Here is a 26,596-nt window from a genome sequence, read left to right as displayed (position 1 = left end):
AAACAGGCAGGCTCACCAGCGATGAGGGGAGCAGCGATATCGTGGAAAGAATCGTTCCACGATGTCCTGCTCCCGTTACCAGCCTGCTGCTTAAGCAGGAGCAGGCTGGTAACTATGGTAAACATCGGGTTACTAAGTGCGCGTGTGCCCCTAGTAACCCGCTGTTTACCATGGATACCACTCTGCTACCGTGCGCTGGAGCCTCCGCTCACCGTAGCAGAGTGGTATCCATGGTAAACAGCGGGTTACTAAGTGCGCGCGTGCCCCTAGTAACCCGATATTTACCATGGTTACCAGCCAGATCGTTGGTCCCGCTGGTCACACACAGCGATGTGTGCTGGCCAGCGGGAGGCCAACGACCAAAAAATGGTCCAGGACACTTTGCAACGATCAGCGACCTCACAGCAGGGGCCTGATCGTTGCAAAGTGTCACACATAGCGACATCGCTGGTGAGGTCGCTGGTGAGTCACCAAAACCGTGACACAGGAGCGATCTCGCTAGCGATATCGCTTAGTGTGACGGGGCCTTTAGACAGAAGCAAAGATTAGCAGCAATTTAACCGGTGTATAAAAAATAATGAAAAAACCTTTCAAGCTTAAAATTCATGTTGCAAAACAGCTGAAGTTAAAGGGAGACAGTCACCCCAAAACTCAAATGAAACCACTTATATGGTCATATAAGAAACAGTCCCCATAAAATAAAAAAGAAAACTGTAAGCATAGATCTCACGACTTTAGCACATTTAAGAATGTTTTGGGATTTTTTGGGGGTAAAATTAAATGGGAGTCTTCGGCGCACCCTTTGCATGGTGCAGCGCTTCGTGCATCACTCCATCACCTCAATTATTATCCGCCACACTTTTTCTTAGCTTAACAGGAACTTGATCAATGCCCGAAATGAATCCCTGGTCTGACATTGCAGGAGCCCAAGGAATGTGCGCACACAATGTCCGTACAGGGGCGCCCTCAACCCCCTCTCCCGTCTGCAGCGGTCGCGCCCTCAACCCCCTCTCCCGTCTGCAGCGGTCGCGCCCTCAACCCCCTCTCCCGTCTGCAGCGGTCGCGCCCTCAACCCCCTCTCCCGTCTGCAGCGGTCGCGCCCTCAACCCCCTCTCCCGTCTGCAGCGGTCGCGCCCTCAACCCCCTCTCCCGTCTGCAGCGGTCGCGCCCTCAGCCCCCTCTCCCGTCTGCAGCGGTCGCGCCCTCAGCCCCCTCTCCCGTCTGCAGCGGTCGCGCCCTCAACCCCCTCTCCCGTCTGCAGCGGTCGCGCCCTCAGCCCCCTCTCCCGTCTGCAGCGGTCGCGCCCTCAGCCCCCTCTCCCGTCTGCAGCGGTCGCGCCCTCAACCCCCTCTCCCGTCTGCAGCGGTCGCGCCCTCAACCCCCTCTCCCGTCTGCAGCGGTCGCGCCCTCAACCCCCTCTCCCGTCTGCAGCGGTCGCGCCCTCAACCCCCTCTCCCGTCTGCAGCGGTCGCGCCCGCAACCCCCTCTCCCGTCTGCAGCGGTCGCGCCCGCAACCCCCTCTCCCGTCTGCAGCGGTCGCGCCCGCAACCCCCTCTCCCGTCTGCAGCGGTCGCGCCCGCAACCCCCTCTCCCGTCTGCAGCGGTCGCGCCCGCAACCCCCTCTCCCGTCTGCAGCGGTCGCGCCCGCAACCCCCTCTCCCGTCTGCAGCGGTCGCGCACGCAACCCCCTCTCCCGTCTGCAGCTGTCGTGCACTCAACCCCCTCTCCCGTCTGCAGCAGTCGCTTGCTAATGTGTGATCTTGTGTGCAGCCATCAGCCACTGCAGACAGGACAGGGATGAGAGTGCGTCTGCACTGACACCACGCTGGTCCTGCAGGGTCAGTATTAGGGATTAAATTCAGGCAGTGCTACAAACAGGCGCTGTCAATCAAGCCGAGAAGAAGTTGAAGGATTCTAACTGAGGTGATGGAACGGTGTTCTGAACCTCGTAAACAGTGCACCAAAGAACACCAATTAGCATAAATAATCAAACAAAAAAAATTATGTAAGGAGTAGTGAACTCTATACTACAGGAATTATTTTTATAGGGGCTAAGTCCCTTACAGGACTGTATAAGCAGTTTACTTGAGTTTTGAGGGTGAAAGACTCTTTAAATGCAAACCCAGATCCATAGGCCCTAGGACCATCTGTATTCATACAAAACCTGCGCAGCTTTTACTTCTTCCAGTTAATAAAATTAATGCACAAACCTCCAGGAAAGGCTCATTAGATACCCAGTATTACCCGCTGTACATTTCAGTTAGGCGCAGCAAACGCTTGAAACACAGAGGATACATTTCTTCAAAATAATCAATGTGAGGCGGCTGGAGAATATCAAGTGCAGAAAGGACCTGCAAGGAAGAAGAGACACAGTCACTGGAGCAGCCCTGTGCTACATTATCTTTAGGACACAGAGCAGGGTAATAATAATGTGCAGAGTATTGATCATACAAATAAAGAACACATATTAGACTACTTTACAAGAGACAAGCAGCAGCAAACAGGCATTGTACTGCGCGAAAAAGACGGCAAAACCCATCACTTTATTATACTGCCTTAATTAAGAAGAGCAAATTATACGTATAGGTCCATTGGTCTGCTGGGCTCAATCTTACAATAAAATGCCGTATGCCTTTATTAAAAAAAAACAACAAAAAAAAACTTTTATTGGAGAAGCACTCCCAGTAAAGTTTTTATCCTCTTAATATATTGCAATCATATTATACAGCACTCTGCACTTACAATTGCTCATTTTACCTTTCTACCCAGCTAATTCTTCTCTTTTCTCTATGTAGAAACAGGAAGTCTCTTGTTCCTGCAGAAATCATTCCCCTCTAACTCCTGACCCCAATGCTCAACCCCTCCCCCTTGCCATTTACTTTTTCATTGACTTATGACTCATGCAGGGAAAATTGACCTCCTGTTTCTACATTGAGCTTAGAAGGATTCAGCTAATCCGTTTTTAATCGTGATGTCATAGCCCTAATGGAAAAGAGAAGAATTAGCTGGGTAGAAAGGCAAAATGAGCAACTTTAAGTACACAGTGCTATATAATATGACTGCAATATATCAAGAGGATAACCATTTTGATGGGAGGAGGAGTGCTTCTTTAAATGGAAAGAAAAGATAGAGTACAGGTATCGGCAGTTGCTGGCAGTCCCACCGATAATGAATAGCACAGTAGAGCACACTTAGGACCACTCGTACTATGCACTCTAGAACCCCATTGATAAAACTGATTGACATCCCCGGCGATCAGTGACCCAGCACCTCTCCTGCAGAGCAATACAGCCAACTTAAGCAGAGCTAGCTAATGGACAGGCTCCGCTGCTCATCAACCTGAAGACCAGATTCTACAAAACTGAACAACTCTACTGTACATAGGCGTCACTTATTCTTGATGGATGCAGTTTGTGAGTTGGTGGGCACAGGGTAGCAGATATTGGTATGTTCACACGGTGGATATTTTCACGTGGAAACATTTCCTGTGTATTTGCACTGATGACCTTCAACACAAATCAAATAATAATCTTTATTTATATAGCGCTAACATATTCCACAGCGCTTTACAATTCAGACAATTTACAGACATTATGGGCGCTGTCCCCATTGGGGCTCACAATCTACATTCCCTATCAGTATGTCTTTGGAGTGTGGGAGGAAACTGGAGAACCCGGAGGAAACCCACGCAAACACAGGGAGAACATACAAACTCCTCGCAGATGTTGACCTTGGTGGGATTTGAACCCAGGACCCCAGGGCTGTAAGGCTGCAGTGCTAACCACTGAGCCACACACTGCTATTATGGATCTGCAATCAGAACTGCTGAAAAAGGGGGAATATGGTTAAGCTTTACCCTATGGGGCTAATCTGCATGCAGTGTTAGCTAGCCATCGTGGCTTTTGGGTAAAAACCCCTTAAATAAATGAATGGTCACTAACAATTTTCAGATCAATAGAGAAAAAAATATGCTGTTCACGAAACAGCAATGTGGATTACATGTTTAAAACACCAGGAGCCCGTGAATAGGCAAATTTTGGTGGCAAATACCCTAAGGTGGGGTGAGAGACTATTGCTAGCATTGTACTGCACACAGCTACTGCATCAGTTGTTGCAAAGATGTTAAAGCATCACAAAATAATTTCTGCAGAAGAGTTGTTCATTATTAAATTGTTAAGTTCATAGAAACATTAAACGTTTTCTTTCCATAAGGAATTCCACCAAAAACGTTATATATGTATAAAGCAGCACTCGTGTTTTTTTTTCTTTTATCTTATCTACCTCCTAAACCATAGTTATGTGCACAGTATGTGTTAATATACTTATTGATCTCCATCTTCCATTCCCAGCGGGGTTTGATCCTCCTCTGCACCACGTGACCACAGCTCTAGTTAGCCAGATCACACAGCGTCTTTTCTGTGGACCGGAAGTCACTTTCTCAATGAAAGTCTAATTCTCACATCCGGTGGTACTTTATAGTGATTATGCCAAATACAAATTGTAGGTGCAAGGATACGAGTGTTTTATCAGCAGGAGATTATCACTGCTGGACTTAGTGCCCGTGTGTTTCCTGGTCCAACCATGCCCCCTCCGCTGATAAGCAGCTTACTGCCAATTTACAATAAACTCAGAAAGCTGCTAATCGGTGTTGGTGGGGTTAGCTTTCTGAGCTCTGCTACATGCCACATCTAAAAACTGATTGCACCACAACTGCTGCACCCAGTAAACTAAGTGATACATCGTTGGAATCAGGGTCTCATTTCCTACATTATGCTGCTCTCAGATGAGGTAGCAAAAACCTGGTGACAGATTTTCTTTAAAACACACATACATGATGTGCATAGGTCAAAAAGTAGGTCGACATTTCGCTGCCATCACAGGACGGCACATGCCAGCTCGTTCAGGTATAACAGTACAGAAAACAGTGCAGTGTTTCCAGCAATATAAAAAGGGGCAAATTATAGTGAGAGATGAGTGATGCTCCTAATTAAAAAGAAACCAAACCAATTTCTAGATTCTGACCTCTCGCATCAGTCACTTGAAGAAAAGTGTTAGCAAAAATTTTAACTGCTTCTAACATAATTCTGTTGATCTAACAGCAAAGAGAAAGCCAAGATGAAAATGAGCGGCTTAAAATGACAGTTTTTATTTTTAAATCAGCAGTCAGTGGATCATTTCCATCATCTAAATAGACCGTTGAAAAGGAAAGCCATCACCGTCCATGTGCCTGCTGTTCCCCAGACTCGTTACAGGAAAATTCAGATTATTAAACATGTTGGATAATGCTCTGAAATGGAGCAGAGTCAATGGACACACAGTTCTAACAATTATCTCCATTTCTTCTTTGAATCTAAAATAGCCTACAGTTTTGTGTCTATAGCACCTATGCAGACCTATGTGTCTCCACGGTTACAGACTACGGTGTGCAGTCTGATTCTGCAGTAAAACGATACTCGCTCACATCTGCTTACTCCAAAACTTTGTAGTAATTGTACACTGGTAATAACACTAGAAGCAATGTCATATTATTTCTAAAACTAACAGCCGGCGTCGGATAAAGGATTATTGTGCCGATATCTGTGTGGCCACCTCATTACTGGGCGACACATTTGAAAGGCAAGTCCCCACCAACTTTACAAGACACATGTGGGGGAAAAAAAAACAATATACAAATTATCTTCAATAAGTTGGATCCAAAATAATGTAAAATGACAGTCATATACTGCATTATAAAGCTTGTGACACGCACGCTGCTGCAAAAGTGCATAGTCTACAGCCTCTCATGTGCCTCAGACCTGCACCTGAAGCTCACTGCCATCTTGCTCAAAATTTGAGATAAATCATTATTTCTACAATTAAGATAGGTAGAAAAACTGGGCTTATAACTCAGAAAAGCAAATCAGAGGAGTCATTGGGGAAAAAAAAATTAAAAGATAATTAGTTATATAGAGCCATAATATTCAGCAAGTACATGTTTCAGTTTCAGACATTACACAGTAACACAGACCCGGATTCATTAAAGGGGGTGTCTTTCCTGACAAAGGGAGCGAATGCTGGAGTAAAATGCGCCTCTTTAAAGCACCACTCCTGCAAGTTGCTTTTTTTTTTCAGCTCTGGAGTGGTGCTTCTAATCCTGACTCTAGTCTTGTACTTAACCACCGTGGTCTTCATCTTGTATTGGCCCCACCTTGTGACTGCAACTTCTGACTGACCGGAAGTCCGCGGTAACGGTCACAAGCTTTCAGTGTTAATCTATTAGAGCCAGAACGAGGCTCTCAGACTAACATTCAACGTGCCCTCCGGCTCGCACCAGCTAACATTGTAGTGATCCGTCAGGTTACAACCTGGTGAAGACCGACCGGAGAGATGCGGATAGAAGTTGAAAATGGCGGTGGGCAAGTATAGGCCACGTGTGGTCTAAACTTCACCCCCTTTTCCAAAAGTGGGTGGAACTGGATTGGCGTAAAAATTACACGTTACCATTTTTATTTTAATTTTTTTACCACAACTGAGATGTCTCAAATATTTTTTGTGCAAATAAGACCATTTTATAACAGAATTCTATTCAACAATTCAAACAAAAAAGTGAGGGCCCTGTTCACAAGAGCTTACAATCTAAATAGAGGCGACACAAAAGGTAAAACAGTGTTGTGCCGTATAGCCAAGTCATCCTTATATTGAATAAGAGTATTCAACTGAAGCTGCACGACCGGGTCACCAGATGTACAGTGTTACCAAGTGCATGGAGAAGGCAAAACAGAAGATGAAAAGGAGCAGATCCTCAAGAATTCAAGTATTCTGAAAATAGTATTTCGGTTTGGGTGGTTGATATAGTTTCATACATTGGGTAAAGTTGGTCTTTAATTTTTATTCATTATTACAGCTTGTAAATCAGCCATATCGGGATCACCAGAGAATCACTGACGTGGCCTTCCAAGGAGCTCCTGACATGTCCTGATAAGCCTGTGAGATCTATATTCATGTTGGAGTGTTATTCGCACTATTTTTAGAAGACAACTTGTATTTCAGGTCAAGTCCTCTGGTAAGAATTCAATCAATTATATAATTGTACTGCAGTATGTAGTCATTAATGGGCATAACTTGTATTTCAGGTCAAGTCCTCTGGTAAGAATTCAATCAATTATATAATTGTACTGCAGTATGTAGTCATTAATGGGCATTATCAGTACACAAACAAGTGGACTATTAATAGGTGAAGGACTGAATGCAGTTGGGTGTGCTGATAAACTTCGGGCTTATGCTAAACAGGAAAGTAGGCAAAGATCTTTTCCCTAATCCATCAGACAGACATGGTCAACTGCAAGTTGGCCACTCCACAAATGTTATTGGGTATTTACATTGGTAACAAAGTAACGCAGCTTTCCTAGGAACTCTCTTATTAATTATTGGCCTTTCTAAACAGGCCGCCAGTCACTCAACAAACAAGAAAAAAACACTTGTTCATCCAGTGAAATGAGTTTTAGGCTATGTGCGCACGGTGCGGATTTGAAGCAGAAATTTCCTGAGCGTTTTTGCCTCTCCCTGGCAGAAAAAAAACGCATGCGGATTTTACATCCATTTTTGATGCATTTTTTACATGCGTTTTTTGAAATGTTTTTGTACATCAATGAATGCTTTTTGGAGCTAAATAAAGTTATTTGGTGTGACATTGCTTAAACCCTTGGATTACCATAAGAACTGGGGTGAGTATATTGGTTCATTTAAATAATTAAAGAATGTGTCTGTCGTATTTCAAATAAGTGTTTGCTCTGTGTCTGTGTGTTTATTTAACTCTTTAATTAAGTTTGGTCATGAAAAGATCGGATTGACACCTGTTCATCACCAAACAAAAGAGCTAGGTGTCAGCTAGTCCCATTCACCCAATCTTCATTAGCATTTCTATTCATCTAATTTATGCGGCTACTGTGAGCTGCTAATTTTAGCATGGGAAGGTGCCATTAGGCGAACATGGTCCCACGCCATAATTAACATCTCACATCTGGTTCACTAGCCGCTACGTCCCCCGATCAGCACTTAGCAGCACTTTGGACACTACGTATTTTTGTTGCGTCCAAAACGCAGTGTTCTAATGCTGCACTTTTGTTGTCGGTACATGTGAATCCACCGCATATGACGACACTTCGATCGGTCAAAATCTGCAGACTGGTGTGTCCGCTGCAGAAATTGACATACTGCGGGTGAGTTTGGGTACGTGGCCACGGTCAGGAGCCGCTGCAGGTTTGATTCTGCGTGTTTATACAGAGTCAAACCCGCAGCGTCCAGATGTTTCAGTATAGTGGATGGGATCTCTTGAAATCCCATGTCCACTATGCGTGCATCAGAGGCTGCGGATAACCCGTGGACACGGACATGTGGCGCGTCTTTCAGGACTGCAGCATGTCAAATTCTCTTGCGGAGACACTAGTCTCCGCAACAGAAATTTAACCACTAGAAAGTATCGAATGCAGTAAATCCGCATGGTTCAGTGAAAACATGTGGATTTACCTGCGTTCAATAGAATGCAATGTTTTGTAAGCAGAAAATTTTTGCGTCTAAAGCGCTGCTATGTCTGAATTATGGGCACAGAGCCTAAAATTAAAAAAAAAAAAAAATAAAAAAAATGGCGTAGGCTCACGCGTCATTTTTATAAACAGCAGAGGGAAAGCCGAAAGCTGGGGGCTGATATTAGTAGTCGGGGAAGGGGCCATTAGCCAACAATGTTCCCTGGCTATTAATATCACCCCACCGCTGTTTGTTTAGCTTTTACTGGCTAGATTACAGGGGGACCCGAGAAAAAAAATGACGTGCGGTCCCCCTATAAAATCTAACCAGCAAAGGCTAAACTAGACAGCTGCGGGCTGATATTAATAGCCATGGAAGGGGCCATGGATACTAGCCCCCTCTGCAGCTAACATCACCCCTCAGCAGTCCCACAAATGGCATATCCATAAGATGCGCCAAACCTGGCGCTTAGCCTCTGCTCTTCCCACTGCCGTGCAGCGGTGGCGAGTGGGATAATGGGGTTGGGGTTCATGTCAGCCTTGTATTGGCGGCTGACGTGAAGCCCAGGTTAGTAATGGAGGGAGTCTATAAGATGCCCCCATTACTAACCGCGTGGTAAAATAATCACCACCTTTTCAATAAAAACACGGCCAGAATAAATTTTAATGAATAAAAAACATTTAAAAACTGTTTTTTTTTGTTTGTTTTTTATTTGTACACCTCTGCGAAGCTCTCGATCTCCTGAAAAAAATGTAAAACAAACCACCATATTCCTCACCTGTCCGTCAACGACGCAGTCCACGTACCGCTGAGTGTCCCACGACGATCTGCGTCACTTCTACAGCTGTGACATCAGCAATCACTTATATCACAGCTGTAGAATACAGAACTGTATACTGAAGGGTGTAAAATCACCCATGTCAGTGTACATTGCTGTGCAGGAGATCACTGGGTTGATCAGCTGATCAGCCCCGGTGAACTTACCACCCTGGAAACATTCTTGTGAATGTTGCCAGGGTCAGGTGACCGATCAGCTGATCGCTGGTGTCACCGATCAGTTGATGGTCACGTGACCATCAGCTGATCGCTGATATCAGCGCAGGTCCTGGAAGCACAGTATTCTGTGCTTCCAGGATCTGCTCCCCGCAGTATACCGTTGGCCGCCGGGCTGAAGACATTGCTGCCGGGGACCAGGAGGACACCGGACAGGTGAGAATAGAGGTTTATTTTATTTTATTTTTACATTTTTTTTTTTTTTTACCGCGGGCACGTGGGCCGGGAAGAGCAGACTACTGCTCCTCCCATCCACGCCACCCTCACTGTTATCAGTCAGAGCAGTGGTCGGATGAGAGAATACCACCCGCAGAAGGTTTGTGGCAAGAATTTGCGCCCATTGACTTTCACTGAAACGCAGCAAATCCGCAGGTAGAGATATTATACCTGCGGGTTTGTTGCAATTCAATGCAAGTTAACGGGCGCGAATTTGCAGCGGAAACGCCCAAACAATGGTAATGCTGTGGTTTTTGCTGCAATGGTAATCTGGAGCGGAAGTTTCCGCATCATGTGCACAGCACATCCGGATTACCATCGCTATACATGGCAGACCTATTAACAAGCGGTTTTAATACGTTTCCGTGGCAGAAAAACAGCCGAGGAAACGCATTAACACCGCATCATGTGCACATAGCTTTAAGCTTGCTTAAAAATTATTTTATGGCAGGCTATGCACACAGAATGTGTTAGCAATCGGTCTGTGTATATGGAAGTACGATCAGCCTGTCTATACTGGCTATTAAATGACCAGCAAACTGCTATATGCAAGCCTGAGAGGCAGGATTAGGCTATGTGCCCACGATGCAAAATGCTCTGGATTTTTTCCTGAGCGTTTCTGCATCTCCCTGGCAGAAAAAACCCATGCGGATTGTACATGCGGATTTCTTCCAGGGACAAGCGGATGTGAAGCGTTCTTCACATGCATTTCCGCATGCGTGTTGACAAGCGCTTTCCAGGCGATTTTAGCATCACTTAGAAAGTGCTTGTCAACTTGGTCACACTATATAAATCCATGCAGCCGGCATGGATTTATATAGTGTGACCGTAAAAGAATGGTAAAAAATAAAAAAATAAATATATACTTACCTTCCCCGGTGTCTTGATTCCCTCCGTTCTCCCTTGCCGGCAGCGGTACACTGAAGGACCTGCCGACATCAGCGTCGCGTGACCTGTCACATGACTATGACGTCAGCACAGGTCCTTCAGTCCATCACGATCTGTCGGCATGGGAGGACGAGCGCAGTGGGGGCCGCCAGAAGGTAAATATAATCTTTATTTTTTATTTTATTCTTTTTTTCACAGTTTCTATGGTACCCGGGTCCGAAGGAGAGTCTCCTCTTCTCTAGACCCGGGTACCATCCGCACATTAGAAAACATGGATTCCGCAAGTCCTTATCTAGTGAAGCGGAATGCACGCGCTCTAATGCAAGTCAATGGCGGCGAAAACGCAGCACTAACGCAAAATAATTGGTAGTGCTGTGTTTTTTTCCGCAATGATAATCCGCAGCGGAAATTTCCACAGCATGTGCACAGTACATGAGGATTATCATTGGGGAACATGGCAGGACTTCTACCATGCGTTTAAGCGTTTCTGCAGCGTTTTTGCAGCTGTGGAAACGCTTAAAAAACACATCGTGGGCACACAGCCTTTAACTTTTAGCCTCTGCACATGTTGCAGATTTGTTGCTTTTTTTCCCCGCACAGATTTGTGACAAAACCTGAAGAGAATCCTGATGCCAGCAAAGTGAATGAGAATCCTGAAGTCTCATGCACACCTTGATTAATTTTGATTTGCAGATTTAAATCTGCAGCATGACAATTCTTTCAGAGTTTTTGCATCACAAACGTGGCAAAAAAGCGCCTATTTTACGCAGCGTTTTTCCTGCCAAGAGATGCGAATATTTCTGCACCAAATACTTAGGATTTGTGGTGCAGAATACTGTACAATGCAAGTTAAAGTGCCTTGAAAGCCTCATTCACACGTCAGGGAAAAAATCCACATGAAAATAAGTGTATGCAAAGGATTTTGGAATCTGTAGAACGCTCTTCCTTGTTCAGGTTTTCACAGTGGATTTCACACAATAATACTTTGTGAAGAAGATGCAGTCAATCCTGCAAAACTTGCTGCGGTTTCATTGCAGTTTTTCTGTTCAAATTTGCAGTGGAAACGTTCTGCAACGTGTGAACAAAGCCTTAGGATTTACATAGATCTTAGCAGTGCCAAATACTCATTCAGATAACAGCTTTTTCTCCCAACACCTGTGCAGGCGTTTCTAATGGGGAGAGGAGAAAAGGCAATTAAGAAAGCGGAATAATGTCTGACTGCAGCTCATCTCCTACGGAATAAAAAGGTTCTGGTATAAATGGTATAAAAATTAAAAAAAAAAACATGGCAGATCTTTCTCATCACTGACATTTGCCTTCAAGAATATAGTCCAGACATTCATAATTATTAGTCAAAAGTGTAGGGGAAATGGGTTCATCATAAACTTGTTTAGAAGTTATGGCACTCCGCCATTCATGGCACGCCGTCATTGACGGCACTCCGAAGGGAGAGCATTGTAGTATGTATGTAGCCTGTGTCGAGATCTAGTCACGTCAAGTCCGAACATAACCAATCCGTACTAGAAAACGCCCACCAAAGTTCCCAGCTCTGTGTCGCTCTCCAATGGCCACAGGAAAAGAAAGGAGCCCACAAGAGTGACTGGCTACTCTAACTTGTTTAAAGAAGCACACCCAGCAAAAGTGTTTTTTCACCATCCCTAATCAATATGTAGGTAGTGTGGGTGTGTTCTACTGCTCGCGGTCCTGTCAGTCTTTCCGCAGTTCAGATTAGCTGCCTCTGTCTCTTGTGTGGACAGGTAATCACTTTCTCAAGTTTAGGCTACATTCATATCTATGTGACTCCACCTAGTGCTGTACATTATTTTTTCTCTTGACGCAGAGTTTCTTTGATCCACACATCAGTTTTAAAAACGGATCTTTGTCTCTGATACATGAGACTCAAGAGAGCATGTTCTATTCATATCTGTTTTGAGGATTATACTCTGCCATTCAAGTCTGAGAGAGCCATATAAAATAGATATCACGGAAGTCAGTCAAACTTTGTACTTTATTTTTAACTAATCCATTGTTAAGGCTAAGTGCCCACAATGCAGAAATGCTGCACATTTTTTCCGCATTTCCATGGCAGGAAAAACGCATGCGGATTTTACATGTGTTTTTCCTGCCATGTAGAAGCATTTGTCAAGTGTTTTTCCAAGCGATTTTAGCATCACTTGGAAAGTGCTTGACAACTTGGTCACACGATATTAATCCATGCAAACGGCATGAATTTATAAAGTGTGACCAAGTTAATAGTTAAAAAAAGAATAAAAATGGTAAAAAATAACAAAAACACATTATACTCACCTTCTGATGGCTCCCGGTCTTTTCTCCGGTGCGTCCAGTCTGTTGTACGGCTCGCGGTGGTATAAATGGACCTTTCATGACGTCATTTCATCATGTGAAAGCTCACACGACCGCCGACGTCAGCCGTCACCCGACCTGTCACATGACTAAATGATGTCATGGAAGGTCCTTTTACACCACTGTGAGTCGCCGGGGAGCCAGGACGCATCATAAAGGAGACCGGGGGGCATCGGAAGGGGAGTATAATGTTTATTTTTTATTTTAGATTCTTTTTTTTTTACAGGTACTATGGTACCCGGGTCTGGAGGAGAGTCTCCTCTTCTACAGAACCGAGTACCATCCGCACATTGAATCGCTTAATATCGGCATGTGTACATGTAGTCATGCGGATATTATGCGATTCAATGCAAGTCAATGGCGGCAATGACGCTGCGTGTCCGCAAAATTAATGGACATGCTGCGGATTTTTCCGCAATGATAATCCGCAGCGGAAATTTCCGCAGCATGTGCAGAGCACATGTGGATTATCATTGGGGAACAATGGGGCACGTGGGAATTGGATGTTTCGCCCCCAGCAGTTCGCCCGCGCACATTTCGTCCCCAGCATTTGGCCCCCAGGATGTTTTGCCCCTGCACATCTCACCCCCGCACATATCGCCCCCAGTTCGCCCCCGTCCGGGGGCGAAGTGTGCAGGGCGAATCTTCCTGGTGGCGAAATGTGTGGGGGCGAAACTTCCTATAACCAGGGCACGTATTACCAAGCGTTTAAGCATTTCGCTGCGGAAATTCCGCGGCAAAAACGCTTGAAAAATGCATAGTGGTCACGCAGCCTAATAGTCAATGGATAAAGTTTAGAAAAATATTTCGATTTGAGAGTCCTCAGTGCCTTTTAATGGCTAACTGAAAAGATGGTAAATTGCAAGATTTAGAGACTCCTCAGGTCTCATCAGGCATAGTATAACAAAATCTGAAGAGTCACATATTTATACACAACAGGGCACAAGAATAATGCAATAGATGAGACAAGTGACGTAAAGCAGAGCTATTACTATTGAACAGGGATAAACAGTTGTGGCCGTAAATATTGGAATAATTCATAGATAAGGAGTGTGAAAGTTTTATTGTCCTGTGATTGAGGTCTAGTCCAGGGTTGCGATGAACTCACAGGTCTGATGAGCACATTCCTTAGTTGATGTAGAATGATATTCATCCAAGTCTCGCAGGCTTACATTGGTAAAGCAACCATTGCTTCACATAGCAGGCGCTGTGAGACATCAGCTGACCAGTGGTCACAGGGTTCAGAAGATGACCAGAACATTGCAGGAAACCAAAGACGACGGCAATTGGTGAAGATTTAAACCCCTGTACACTACACCGATATCGATAAGGCATTAGGGAATACAATGTTCACGGATAGGGCGTCCTCCATTAAAAGCACTATGCATGATGCACAATTCACATGTCCGTCAGCACACAGTTGGCATCCAGGAGCCGTCCGTGCACATCATGGAGCCATTCATTGAAGTTTGACCAAACTGAATTTGTCTAACAGATAGCACACAGACACATTATAGTATGAGGCTCTTTACACTTGTTTTTCCAGATGATAAAAACAGATGTGTGAATGAATATAAAAAGGTTCTAAAAGGTTTTTCAATTTTCTGAATCTGGACAATCCCTTTAACTGAAATGTAGGTCTAATGAGAAATAGGTATATAAGTATATACTTTCTTATTCTATGAAGTATATGTGATTACAGGAATGGCCACCGTGATAGCTTCAGTTACCAGCATCTAGAGAGGTGCACATGGACCATAAGAATAAATAGTCTGCAGTATTCAGTGACTGCTAGTGTCTTCTAGGAATGCTTTGTTACCTGTACCGAGAGAAGGTGGGTTGTGAAGTACCATATATTGTGATTGGTAGATACTGGATCATCTACTGTAAAGAAATGCATTATAAACTGTCTGTGAAGATCAGGAGAATGCTAAAAAGTGATCAGGGCAGGAAGTATCAGCAAAATGATGTACAGTCCCTTAAACGAAACGGTAGAAACTAAAAACTTTACAAAACGTAGATGGTAAATATATGGAGAATAAAGTTTGCGCTGCATCCTAAAGTAAACTCCATCTAAAGACCAATCCTGGTCAGAAAAACACAATATACACCGCTCAAAAAAATAAAGGGAACACTTAAACAGTATATAACTCCAAGTAAATCGAACTTCTGTGAAATCAAACTGTCCACTTAGGAAGCAACACTGATTGACAATCGATTTCACATGCTGTTGTGCAAATGGAATAGACAATAGATGGAAATTATTGGCAATTATCAAGACACGCTCAATAAAGGAGTGATTCTGCTGGTGGGGACCACAGACCACATCTCAGTACCAATGCTTTCTGGCTGATGTTTTGGTCACATTTGAATGTAGGTTGTGCTTTCACACTCGTGGTAGCATGAGATGGACTCTACAACCCACAGAAGTTGCTCAGGTAGTGCAGCTCATCCAGGATGGCACATCAATGCGAGCTGTGGCAAGAAGGCTTGCTTTGTGTCAGCGTAGTGTCCAGAGGCTGGAGACGCTACCAGGAGAGAGGTCAATACACCAGGAGACGTGGAGGGGGCCATAGGAGGGCAACAACCCAGCAGCAGGACCGCTACCTCCGCCTTTGCGCAAGGAGGAACAGAAGGAGCACTGCCAGAGCCCTGCAAAATGACCTCCAGCAGGCCACAAATGTGCATGTGTCTGCACAAACGGTTAGAAACCGACTCCATGAGGTGGTATGAGGGCCCGACGTCCACAGATGGGGATTGTGCTCACAGCCCAACACCGTGCAGGATGCTTGGCCACAGAACACCAGGATTGGTAAAGTTGCCACTGAAGCCCTGTGCTCTTCACAGATGAAAGCAGGTTCACACAGAGCACATGTGACAGATGTGACAGAGTCTGGAGACACCGTGGAGAGCGATCTGCTGCCTGCAACATTCTTCAGAATGACCGGTTTGGCAGTGGGTCAGTAATGGTATGGGGTGGCATTTCTTTGGAGGGCCGCACAGCCCTCCATGTGCTCGCCAGAGGTAGCCTGACTGCCATTAGGTACCGAGATGAGATCCTCAGACTCCTTGTGAGACCATATGCTGGTGCGGTTGGCCCTGGGTTCCTCCTAATGCAGGACAATGCCAGACCTCATGTGGCTGGAGTGTGTCAGCAGTTCCTGCAAGATGAAGGCATTGAAGCTATGGACTGGCCCGCCCGTTCCCCAGACCTGAATCCGATTGAGCACATCAGGGACATCATGTCTCGCTTCATTCACCAACGCCACGTTGCACCACAGACTGTCCAGGAGTTGGCGGATGCTTTAGTTCAGGTCTGGGAGGAGATCCCACAGGAGACCATCCGCAACCTCATCAGGAGCATGCCCAGGCATTGTAGGGAGGTCATACAGGCACGTGGATGCCACACACAATACTGAGCCTCATTTTGACTTGTTTTAAGGACATTACATCAAAGTTGGATCAGCCTGTAGTGTGTTTTTCCACTTTAATTTTGGGGGTGACTCCAAATCCAGGCCTCCATTGGTTAATAAATGTGATTTCCATTGATGATTTTTGTGTGATTTTGTTGTCAGCACATTCAACTTTGTACAGAACAAAGTATTCAATGAGAATATTTCATTCATTCAGATCTAGGATGTGTTATTTCAGTGTTCCCTTTATTTTTTTTCAGCAGTGTATAATTAGGGGACAGAGTTTCTCATAATTTTATGAAGAGTTGGAGGAGCGCTTTGTCACATTACCAATAGCGCCAGGGCACCAAGTCTTCTAATCCCCTTGTTCTAGTACAGAGTTGGTGCCTGGGTATATGCATCCATAAAAGACAAACTCCAGTATAGAGACAGTATAGATTTTATTACTTCTTGCAGACGTTATAGGCAGTACCTTCACAGTGATTGTTTAATATGGCATTGTGGGACAAATGTGATATTTACTGTGTTTAAAACAGATATGTGCTCTCATAGCATGCATCACAAATGGAGGCAAGAATATTGGGGAGATTTTCTTTTTCTATTAAATGTTTTTTAAATCATGTAAAGTAAAGGAAATAATGGTGTAATAAATTGTATTATGGCTTACAATAGAATTGTGCATAGATGCTCATTCATTAAATCATCTTTAATAAGTACTCCTCACCAGGCCAAAAGTGACCAGTTTTTGCCACCATCTTATTCCTGCTGCTTCTCTGAGTATTCTAGCTTAGATATGGGTCTTTTTATTTAGTGCTGTGTACTATTAAATGGGGTGATGCTCGTAGGGTTAATTTTGCAAGGCAATCTGAGAATCCTGCGAGCCATGCCCCCTTGAAAAGCCCATAAAAATTGCACTAAATAAAAAAGGCCTTTATCTGTAGAACAGTTTGGGCATTAATTATTTGCTGCAGACATTTCTGTATCAATAATATGTCTCTTGGCAGGAAAAATGCCTCCTAAAAAGGCACATTTTTTACTGTGTTTTTTTCCCCATTCAATTGAATTGGCTAGATACGAGTAAAAAACACTGAAAGAATAGGCATCCTGCAGATATGAAACGGCTTCAAATCTGCAAGGAAAAAAAAAGAAGCTGCATGAGAGTTCTGAAGTCTCATTGACTTTGCTGGACAGAAAAATGCTGCGTTTCTCGAGGCAGAAAATGTGACATGTAAACATACCCTATGGTGGATTATTAAAAATAAAAAATAAAAAAATTGTATACCTGGGAGCAAAGGAATAAAAAAAAAGCAAAAACTGCCCACTTATCCACCTGGCGGCAGAATATTTTTAAAGGATGAACTTTTGCTTGTGTTTTAGAGTAAGGCATAATCAGAATTTCACTAATCTGCAATTCTAGGAGCTCAGCAGTACATTTCAATAAATCTAACAGTTATTTTTAATTAATTTTGTGCCCCTCCCCACAGAGTTGGTGCCAAAATCCAGGGGAGTGGGCCTATTTAAGTCAGTAAAAACAAGTTGGGAGGGGGGGGGGGGGGATAATAACCAAACCAATGTATACAGACACAGCAGGACGCATTATATACGGTAAATGTATATGTAAATAGAAAAAATAAAATAAAACCAAACCAGATGTACAAATGTGAACCAAGTCTAATCTTGTAGTTTCAGACCTTTTTCCACTTGCACTCTATTTTGCGATAGTCAGAAATAGAGAACAGAGAAGGGAATATGACAAAAAGGATCCGACTACACGGCGCTTCTTTGTTGTCTGTTACCGTGGAGATGCAGATGTTTGTATTTTTAAACAGCAAGAAATGTTTAAAAGGGACTCGGTTTGAACAGTCATTCTGGGCTGACAAAGTACAGGCACATGGTGCTTCACGACGGGGCCAATCTTTTAAATACACCTTCCCACCTGCTTGGTTTCCCTCTATCTCCACTCTGCTGTCTTTATGAAGCCAGGGCTGTCAAATAATAGGGAATGAGGTCAAGATACATGGAAAATAAGTAGGTGGGAACATTTATTTAAATGATTTTACCAAGTCGTATAGCACAGAGTGGCAGGACTTAGTTTGAACAGTCACCCTGTGCAGAGTCCCTTTAATAGTTGGAAGACTATTTTAAATGCATTTGAAAGAAAATTATAAAGTTTTCAGAAGGTGGACTTATTGACTATAGATATATATTGACTATATATAGTTTATACCAATGATTGTTGCCAACCACTAGTCGGTTCACCACAGTAGCCTTTCTGGGCATATAATACACCTCAATTTCTTGCTTAGCCTAATTTACAATGAATGTATCCCCACAAAAGATGAACACAGTAGTGACATTAATAGACTCCAATGCTCAATTAGAAGCAAGTTCTAGTTAAAGTACTAGGCAGCCCCATGCAATCATGTTAGGCATTCTCTCCTACAGATCTTTATTATAATAAAACCATTTGCAAATATTTTTATGCAAATGAAGGAACAGCAGTTGCTAGTCAATAATACAAAGCAAAAACAGAAGTATCACAAACCTGGGATTCGAGGAGACGGGAAACAAGAAGCAAAAGGCTAAACTATGCCGAAAACAGATTAATTAAAAATGAGAACACTTGAGGTTAGAGTAAAAGAATAAATGAAAATATTACTGCGAGCATAGAAGCATTCCCTTTGATCACACAACCTATTTTACAAATTATTTTGCAAATTAGATGATAGCATAAAATTCAATATTCTTTTCTTAAAATAAAAAAGAAACAAAGAATAGCAGTAAAACCCTACCAAGATACAAAGCGGAAGCAGAGCAAAAACATAGCTGCAATATATATTTTGTGTTTAGACCACCATATTTTTTTTTTTTACCCTACTGGGATCTCACCAGCAATACCAAAAGCGCAGTCTTTGTCTCACCTGTAACCAGAGTCTGCTACTCAATTCTGAGAAGTGGAAGATAAGCGGTTTAAAGGGGTTGGCCAGGTTTGGAATGAAAGTCTGCAGTCAGTCTATGTGACTGCAGACTTGTGAATCCTTACAGCACGCACACTGTTCCAAGTCTCCAGCGCGAGAGCGGGCAGCAACATGTCCGCAAGTTGCACACTTCTGGCCACTTTCCGACTAGATGTGTGCAGCCTCGCTCAATACAAGTGAATTCAGCGAGGCTGACCACATCTAGTCAGCAAGTGACTGCATGTCCGCAAAATCGCATACTTGCGGTCATATGACCGCCCGTCCTCGCACTGGTGACTTCTGACAGTGTGCGTTCTATAAGGATTCAGAAGTCTGTAGTCACATAGAATGACTGCAGACTTTCATCCCAAACATGGTAAACCCCAAGTGGTAACTTGAGTTTAGAAAGTTACAGACTGCAACCTTCGTTCATTTTCAGACCCCTTGATAAGCAGTTCTCTCATGTGGACGTGTCATTCCCTGCAGTACATGCTGGATATGAGCCATGTGTGTCCAGGATGCTGCGGTGCTCACTAGATCTCATGTCAGCACAGCTTCATTCCTGTACAAATTTCTGCTGCTATAACTGAAAGGATCTCTTCTCCCTTGTGTGTAGATGATGCCAAGGGGTGGGATTGATCCCTATCCCCAGGGTGCATCTCTGTTTTTCTCTCTACAGTCACCTTTGCCTACCTGCTGCTATCTCTAAAAGTATATAGGATGAGAGATATTACACAATAAAGGGCAACTTGCTGTCCAATCTATTACAAAAGCAGGAGAGACAGTTATATGCAGAAGTTACACATCTTACTTACGTTGTCATGCTTAAAAAAGCACAACATCTTCAATTCTCGGAAGACCCTTTTGCAAGAGACTAGATTCTGGAAGACGTTGGGCATCTTTTTGAGAGCAACTCTCTTTCCATCTCGTGGATCTGTTACAGACCTAGAAAATTAAAGAAAAAAAAAAGCTGTATTATAAAATTGAGAAATGTATGAGAAATGTTGTTTGTTCTATGATGTAACCTTGTTATGTTGTATAATGTTCAATAAAACAAGATAAAATAAATGACATTGTACACTACAGTGTAATGTAAGCAGGGAGCAATAAATAACATGAAAATATATTGCAGTTCTGGGTGAGGAGGTAAAGCCAGCTCCATACTATCAGGCCTCACCATATACATGACTTCCATGCAGTAGCCTGGACATTTTGTGGATCTGCCAGACTTTACAATATAAACTACATACATTATTAAATGCATATCTTGGACCTAATGAGATTGATGTATTTACTTTGAAATGTCAAAATGACTGTATAATCCAATATTCAGATAAGCATTTTAGAAATCCATTTTATGAGTGCTCGGCTCTTCACATACAGTGGCGACCAAAAGTTTTGAGAGAGATAGATAGAGATAGAGATGAACTCTACATGCCTGGTTCCCACCGTGAAGCATGTAGAAGGAGGTGTGATGGTGTGGGGGTGCTTTGCTGGTGACACTGTTGGGGATTTATTCAAAATTGAAGGCATACTGAACCAGCATGGCTTCCACAGCATCTTGCAGCGGCATGCTATTCCATCCGGTTTGCGTTTAGTTGGACCATCATTTATTTTTCAACAGGACAATGACCCAAAACACACCTCCAGGCTGTGTAAGGGCTATTTGACCAAGAAGGAGAGTGATGGGGTGCTACGCCAGATGACCTGGCCTCCACAGTCACCAGACCTGAACCCAATCGAGATGGTTTGGGGAGAGCTGGACCGCAGAGTGAAGGCAAAAGGGCCAACAAGTGCTAAGCATCTCTGGGAACTCCTTCAAGATTGTTGGAAGACCATTTCCGGTGACTACCTCTTGAAGCTCATCAAGAGAATGCCAAGAGTGTGCAAAGCAGTCATCAAAGCAAAAGGTGGCTACTTTGAAGAACCTAGAATATAAGACATATTTTCAGTTGTTTCACACTTTTTTGTTAAGTATATAATTCCACATGTGTTAATTCATAGTTTTGATGCCTTCAGTGTGAATGCACAATTTTCATAGTCATGAAAATACAGAAAAACTTGAAATGAGAAGGTGTGTCCAAACTTCTGGTCTGTACTATATATATATATATATATAGAGATATAATATATATATATATAGAGATATAATATATATATATATAGAGATATAATATATATATATATATATATATTATGAGAGAGAGAGAGAGAGAGAGAGAGAGAGAGAGAGAGAGAGAGAGAGAGAGAGAGAGAGAGAGAGAGAGAGAGAGAGAGAGAGAGAGAGAGAGAGAGAGAGAGAGACACATACACAGTACAGACCAAGAGTTTGGACACACCTTCTCATTTAAAGATTGAAATCCAGGAACACTGTAGATAATAAACTAAGTTAGTGCTAAATCGTTGGGAAACAAAAAAAAAAAAAAACCCTCACGACAGCTCAGATTTAGACTGGCTGTCTATTTTGATCTAGGATATAAAATGTCTATTACAGTCTGTTTAATGCAACACTCCAGAGTATGGGCTAATAAAACATCTATATTCTGGCTGTGTATGACAAAAGCCCCACATACACCTTAGATCAGGGGTGGCCAATTAATTTTACAAAGAGGCCTCATTAGAGACTGAGGCTGTTGTGGAGGAGGAACTTAATTTTGCTTACTATTTTATATTAACTTGCATCACTTACTACTGAGCAGATTAAGGGCAGGTGCAGACAAGCGTATTTTCGGTCCTAGTGCAATGCAACAACACATCGGATCGCAATCGGACCAATGTTAGTCTATGGGGCTGTACACATCAGTTTTCTCCTTGGTCAGTGACTGTTGGAGGAAAGAAAAAAAATCCCTGCATGCCAGTTTGACCCAATACTCGGATCACACTCGGCTATGGAAGTCAATGAGTGTGTGGAAAACACTGGACTATACTCTGATGACATCTGACTGCAGTCAGACTGTCATGCAGTGAAACAATGGAGAAGACGGAGAAATAGTTTTTCTCCATCTTCTCATCAGAGAGAATATGAGCACACTGATCAAACTCTGATTAGAGTGAGAGCATAGAGCGTCATTTGCATAATCACCCGATTCTCTCGAATGAGACTCTACGGCCGCCTGCCCCTAGATATAGTGACTAGCTGTTCCTGCTAATCCATGTTACGATATGGCTTATTATAACCTGTATATTTACCAGGAGGAGCTAAACACCACCATATAAAATTTACGGTTTATTATAAAGTTTATGAAAAAAAAAAGCAGTAAATTATTCTTCTCTGGGTATTCAGCTCTTGGACCTTGATCAACAGCTCCCCACAAACTGAATAATGCCACACACCTTCTCACACACAACAATGATTGGCTATCAGATTGTGGGGGGGGCGGCCTAAAAGCCCTCCACAAGTATGATGTCCCCACAGCTCTCCCTCACAGTACTATGCCCTCCACAAGTATGTGCCCACAGCTCTCCCTCACAGTACAACGGCCTCCTTCCACATACACCACACAAGTATGATAGTACTTGTAGGAAACTGTAGGGCTGACTGAAAACTTAAAAAAAACACAAAAAATAATACTGAAAGCAGTGTCCCCAATGTGCTGCTCCTATCTGTGCGTTGGGTGGCTAAGGCTCTGGGCAGCAGGCGCAATCCAGTGACCCTGAGCCGAGATGCAGTTGCACAGACTGAATGTTGGAAGAGGGAGCTGACCACTATCTAGTCTATTATTCAACATTATCTGCATCCTGTGGATTCAGATATTGATGAAAGCGAGACCCCAGGTGGGTGGAGGCCGCATTTTCTGATGTGTTGTTTCCAGCAATTTGGTTGTCGTGATCTGTGGGCCGGACAGGAACAGCACAAGGGCAGGATGTGGCAGAGGTCTGCCTTAAATGGCCATTGGGCAAACAATTGTTCGGCCGGCAGTAGCCTTGGCCATCTCTCCCATACATAAGCACTTATTCTGCCGAGTGCTTCTGTGTTCCCCATGCGAGAGCCACTGCTAGACATTGCTGTCGGTGGCTGATCTCTGGGAGAACAAAAAGGACAGTCAGTCCAAAATCAGACAGGCCAGATCCTTTACTTCTCTGACATTAGTCTGCTGAGGCCCCCATGCACATCAGTCAGTTAAACCTGTCAATATCTGTGAGTTAGGCGGAGGTCCAGTCTATACGGGGGCTTAGGATCTATTTCCTAGAACCGATCGGCGATAGTTTAGCGCACAGAGATTCTAAATAACGCGCAGACAAATCTGTAATAGATCGCTCAGCGTGCATAGGCTGCCATTGTTGTCGGCAGCACAAGTCCTATTTACACAAGACAAAGCCCTGCAGAGAACATTAAGCATTAAACCTGCTTATAAATCAATTCACCCGATAAAACCAAAAAAACTTTTGCTCGTTCATCAGTAGATCGTCAGTCTAATTACAGTGCAAGATAATCACGAAACGAGCGTTCCTAGAATCCGTCATTCATGATAATTTTGTAATATAAGTGCACCTCCAGTTTCAGCACTCAAGCAATTAACTGGTGACTTGACAAACTTTTTTTTTTCTTTTGAAGCCGTGACCCTTTAAGCCAAATATAGTCTAGTCTCACAATAATGGCAGAAATGCACATAAAATAGCTGTCAGACGCACGCTTCTTTGGCAAAGAGCCATCTCCCCCCATAAACATGCAAGTTTAGATCAGCAGACTACAAAGCATTTACATGAGGCAGGAAGGAGAACATCATGGCCGCTTAGTACAAATAACATTCTTCCCTAAAAGGGGTCTGCAGGTGGCGGCCCCCAGCAGACACTGCACGCTATTAACTAAGATGCCTAATTCGCAGGAAACATTTGCGTTAAATTACTGGTAAGGCATATACCACATAATGGCTCGCTCACACTGGCGTATAACACGGCCAAGTGCTCTTCGCAGTACTCGGCCCAATGTTATGCTATGGGGCAGGTACAGATCTGCTATTTTTTTTTATCTCATGCTGCGAGTGGTTCTGATATATTGGATCAGGTGCACCCATAGAAGTCTAAGGGTGCGTGTGAAACATCGGACTGCACTCTGATGTCCTCAGAGTACAGTCCGATGTACGCTCACAGAAACAATGAAGAAGATGGAGAAATTAAGTTCTCCATCTTCTCAGCACTCGTGATGCAATTCTCTCATACAAGAGAATCGAATGACACTCAGATCAATCTCTGACAGCGTTTAAGTCTAGTATCATTAGCATAATCGGCCCAATTCTCTAGCATGAGAGAACATACGCCAGTGTAAGAGAGCTCTTAGACAAAGTGAAGCAACATTAAGAATTCCCACAGAATGATATCACAGGCCACCTGGAAATCCATGAAGTTTCCTGGAGCAGCTTTGTTGGCAGTATATTTACTACGGGTGCCCTCCACATTGTTGATGGATTACAGATGTGTGTGTGGCTTATTGTACATAAACTGAGATTAGTACATAGTGATTCCATGCCTAAATATCACGATCAGCTAATCTAGAAAGTAAAGGTGTTATTCCCATCATTAAATGTTATCCAACTTATCAAAAAAAATAGGTGAAAACAAACTTGCAGATCAGTCGGGATCTGACCACTGGGACCCCCAACAATCCTGAGAACGGGGCTCTAAAATGCCCTATAAGAAAGAAGCGGTGACCATGCAAGCATGCCACCACAACATTCATTCTCTATGGGACTATCAGAGATGGCCAAGTACTGACTACCATCACTAGCAGTACCACAGAGAATGAATAGAGCCATTGCTTTATTTCTGTTCTTGTGATCGGATAGGTGAGAACAATACTTACGGTACATACCTGCACGCAGCCTCCGATCCTCACAAGATCTCCTTTACTCCCCTCTTATCTCCTCTTCCCACAATCACAATCGCATACAAGATTTATCTCGTACATCCCCCCCCCTACTCTTGAACTCTTTACCCCAACATATCAGACTCTCGCCTATGGTGGAAACCTTCAAAAAGGAACCTGAAGACCCATCTCTTCAGACAAACTTACAACCTGCAGTAACCCTCGCTCCACGACCAGCTCTACCCTCACCTACTGTATCCTCACCCATCCCTTGAAGATTGTGAGGCCTCGCGGGCAGGGTCCTCGCTCCTCCTGTACCATTCGTTGACTTGCATGGTTTGAGATTATTGTACTTGTTTTTATTATGTATACCCCTTTTCACATGTAAAGCGGCATGGAATAAATGGCGCTATAATAAATAACAGTAACCCTTTAAATACATTTATCATATTTCTAGGATTAAAAGAAATAATTCCAAGAAGCATCTAGGTTTAGACAGAAAATATAATAAAAAAAATGTTTTATTCTACATTCTCTGGAATGGAGAGGGAGAACTGTGCAGCAACAGATGGGTGCAGATTTCTCTACAACTCATTCTGGGGCATTCTACCCAGAACAGGCTGAAGACACCACTACCAGCACCCACCACAGCGCCAACTCTGGCCTCACTTATCGTTCTCATCAGCCCAAGAAAAAGAAAAGAAAAAAAAAGTAAGTGACGATTACATGCAGTCATTCAGGTCTCACTGACTGGTCCTGCAGAGATGCCCGACATGTAATGAGTGGGGGATTTGCCTGCTGCCCTGCACATCAGCATGGGTCCAGAAAGTGAGACCCACGAGGCTGTTCAAAGCTACACAATGATTAGGGAGAGCAATTCATGAGCATTTTACTCAATCATTAAAAAGGTCTGTCAGCAGGTTTTTGCTATATTATCTGAGAGCAGCATGATGTAGGGGTAAAGACACAGGTTCCAGTGATGTGTCACTTAGTGGGCTGTGTTTTGCAGATGATCACTACAGGACTAGGGGACTTCTCCTAGTCAACTGCTCTGTGTAACCCCTCCACCACTGATTGTGAGCTTCCTGTGTGCACTGTACATTAACAGAAAGCTGCCAATCAGTGGTGTGGGCAAGGCTATAAGTCAATGATGGAGCGGCAGGGCTGCCGCGCCATTCCGTGCGTTCAGGACACCGCACACTGCCGCCACTTTTTTTTTTTTTTTTTTTAATTCACCCTTAGTGCCATCATGTTTTGGACACTGGTTCTAGTGACTGGCGGGGTCCCAGGGATCGGACACCTCTGAGCCCATCCCGTGGATTTGTGAGTAATCCCCCTTTACAAATGTATTCAAGTTACATTGCGCCATTAATTTCCACAGCTCTTTCTAGACATCATTA

The 26,596-nt window shown here is 43.6% G+C and overlaps 1 protein-coding gene across 1 annotated transcript in view; it reads right to left on the bottom strand.

Moving 5' to 3' along the window:
- NLK (nemo like kinase) overlaps positions 1-26,596 on the bottom strand; it is a 172,646-nt gene that overhangs the window by 74,561 nt on the left and 71,489 nt on the right. The window contains exons 2-3 of the mRNA XM_073667777.1: positions 20,209-20,338; positions 2,296-2,351 (exon numbers count right to left, since the gene is read on the bottom strand). Coding sequence (XP_073523878.1) covers positions 2,296-2,351; positions 20,209-20,338 — 186 coding nt within the window. The remainder of the gene's footprint in view (positions 1-2,295; positions 2,352-20,208; positions 20,339-26,596) is intronic.

Source organism: Phyllobates terribilis, unplaced genomic scaffold, assembly GCF_046119375.1.
Source record: "Phyllobates terribilis strain yellow unplaced genomic scaffold, ASM4611937v1 Scaffold_2__4_contigs__length_985480577, whole genome shotgun sequence".
Taxonomy (NCBI): domain Eukaryota; kingdom Metazoa; phylum Chordata; class Amphibia; order Anura; family Dendrobatidae; genus Phyllobates; species Phyllobates terribilis.
The sequence above is the reverse complement of the archived record's forward strand: the minus strand, read 5'-3'. Positions and strand labels throughout refer to the sequence as shown.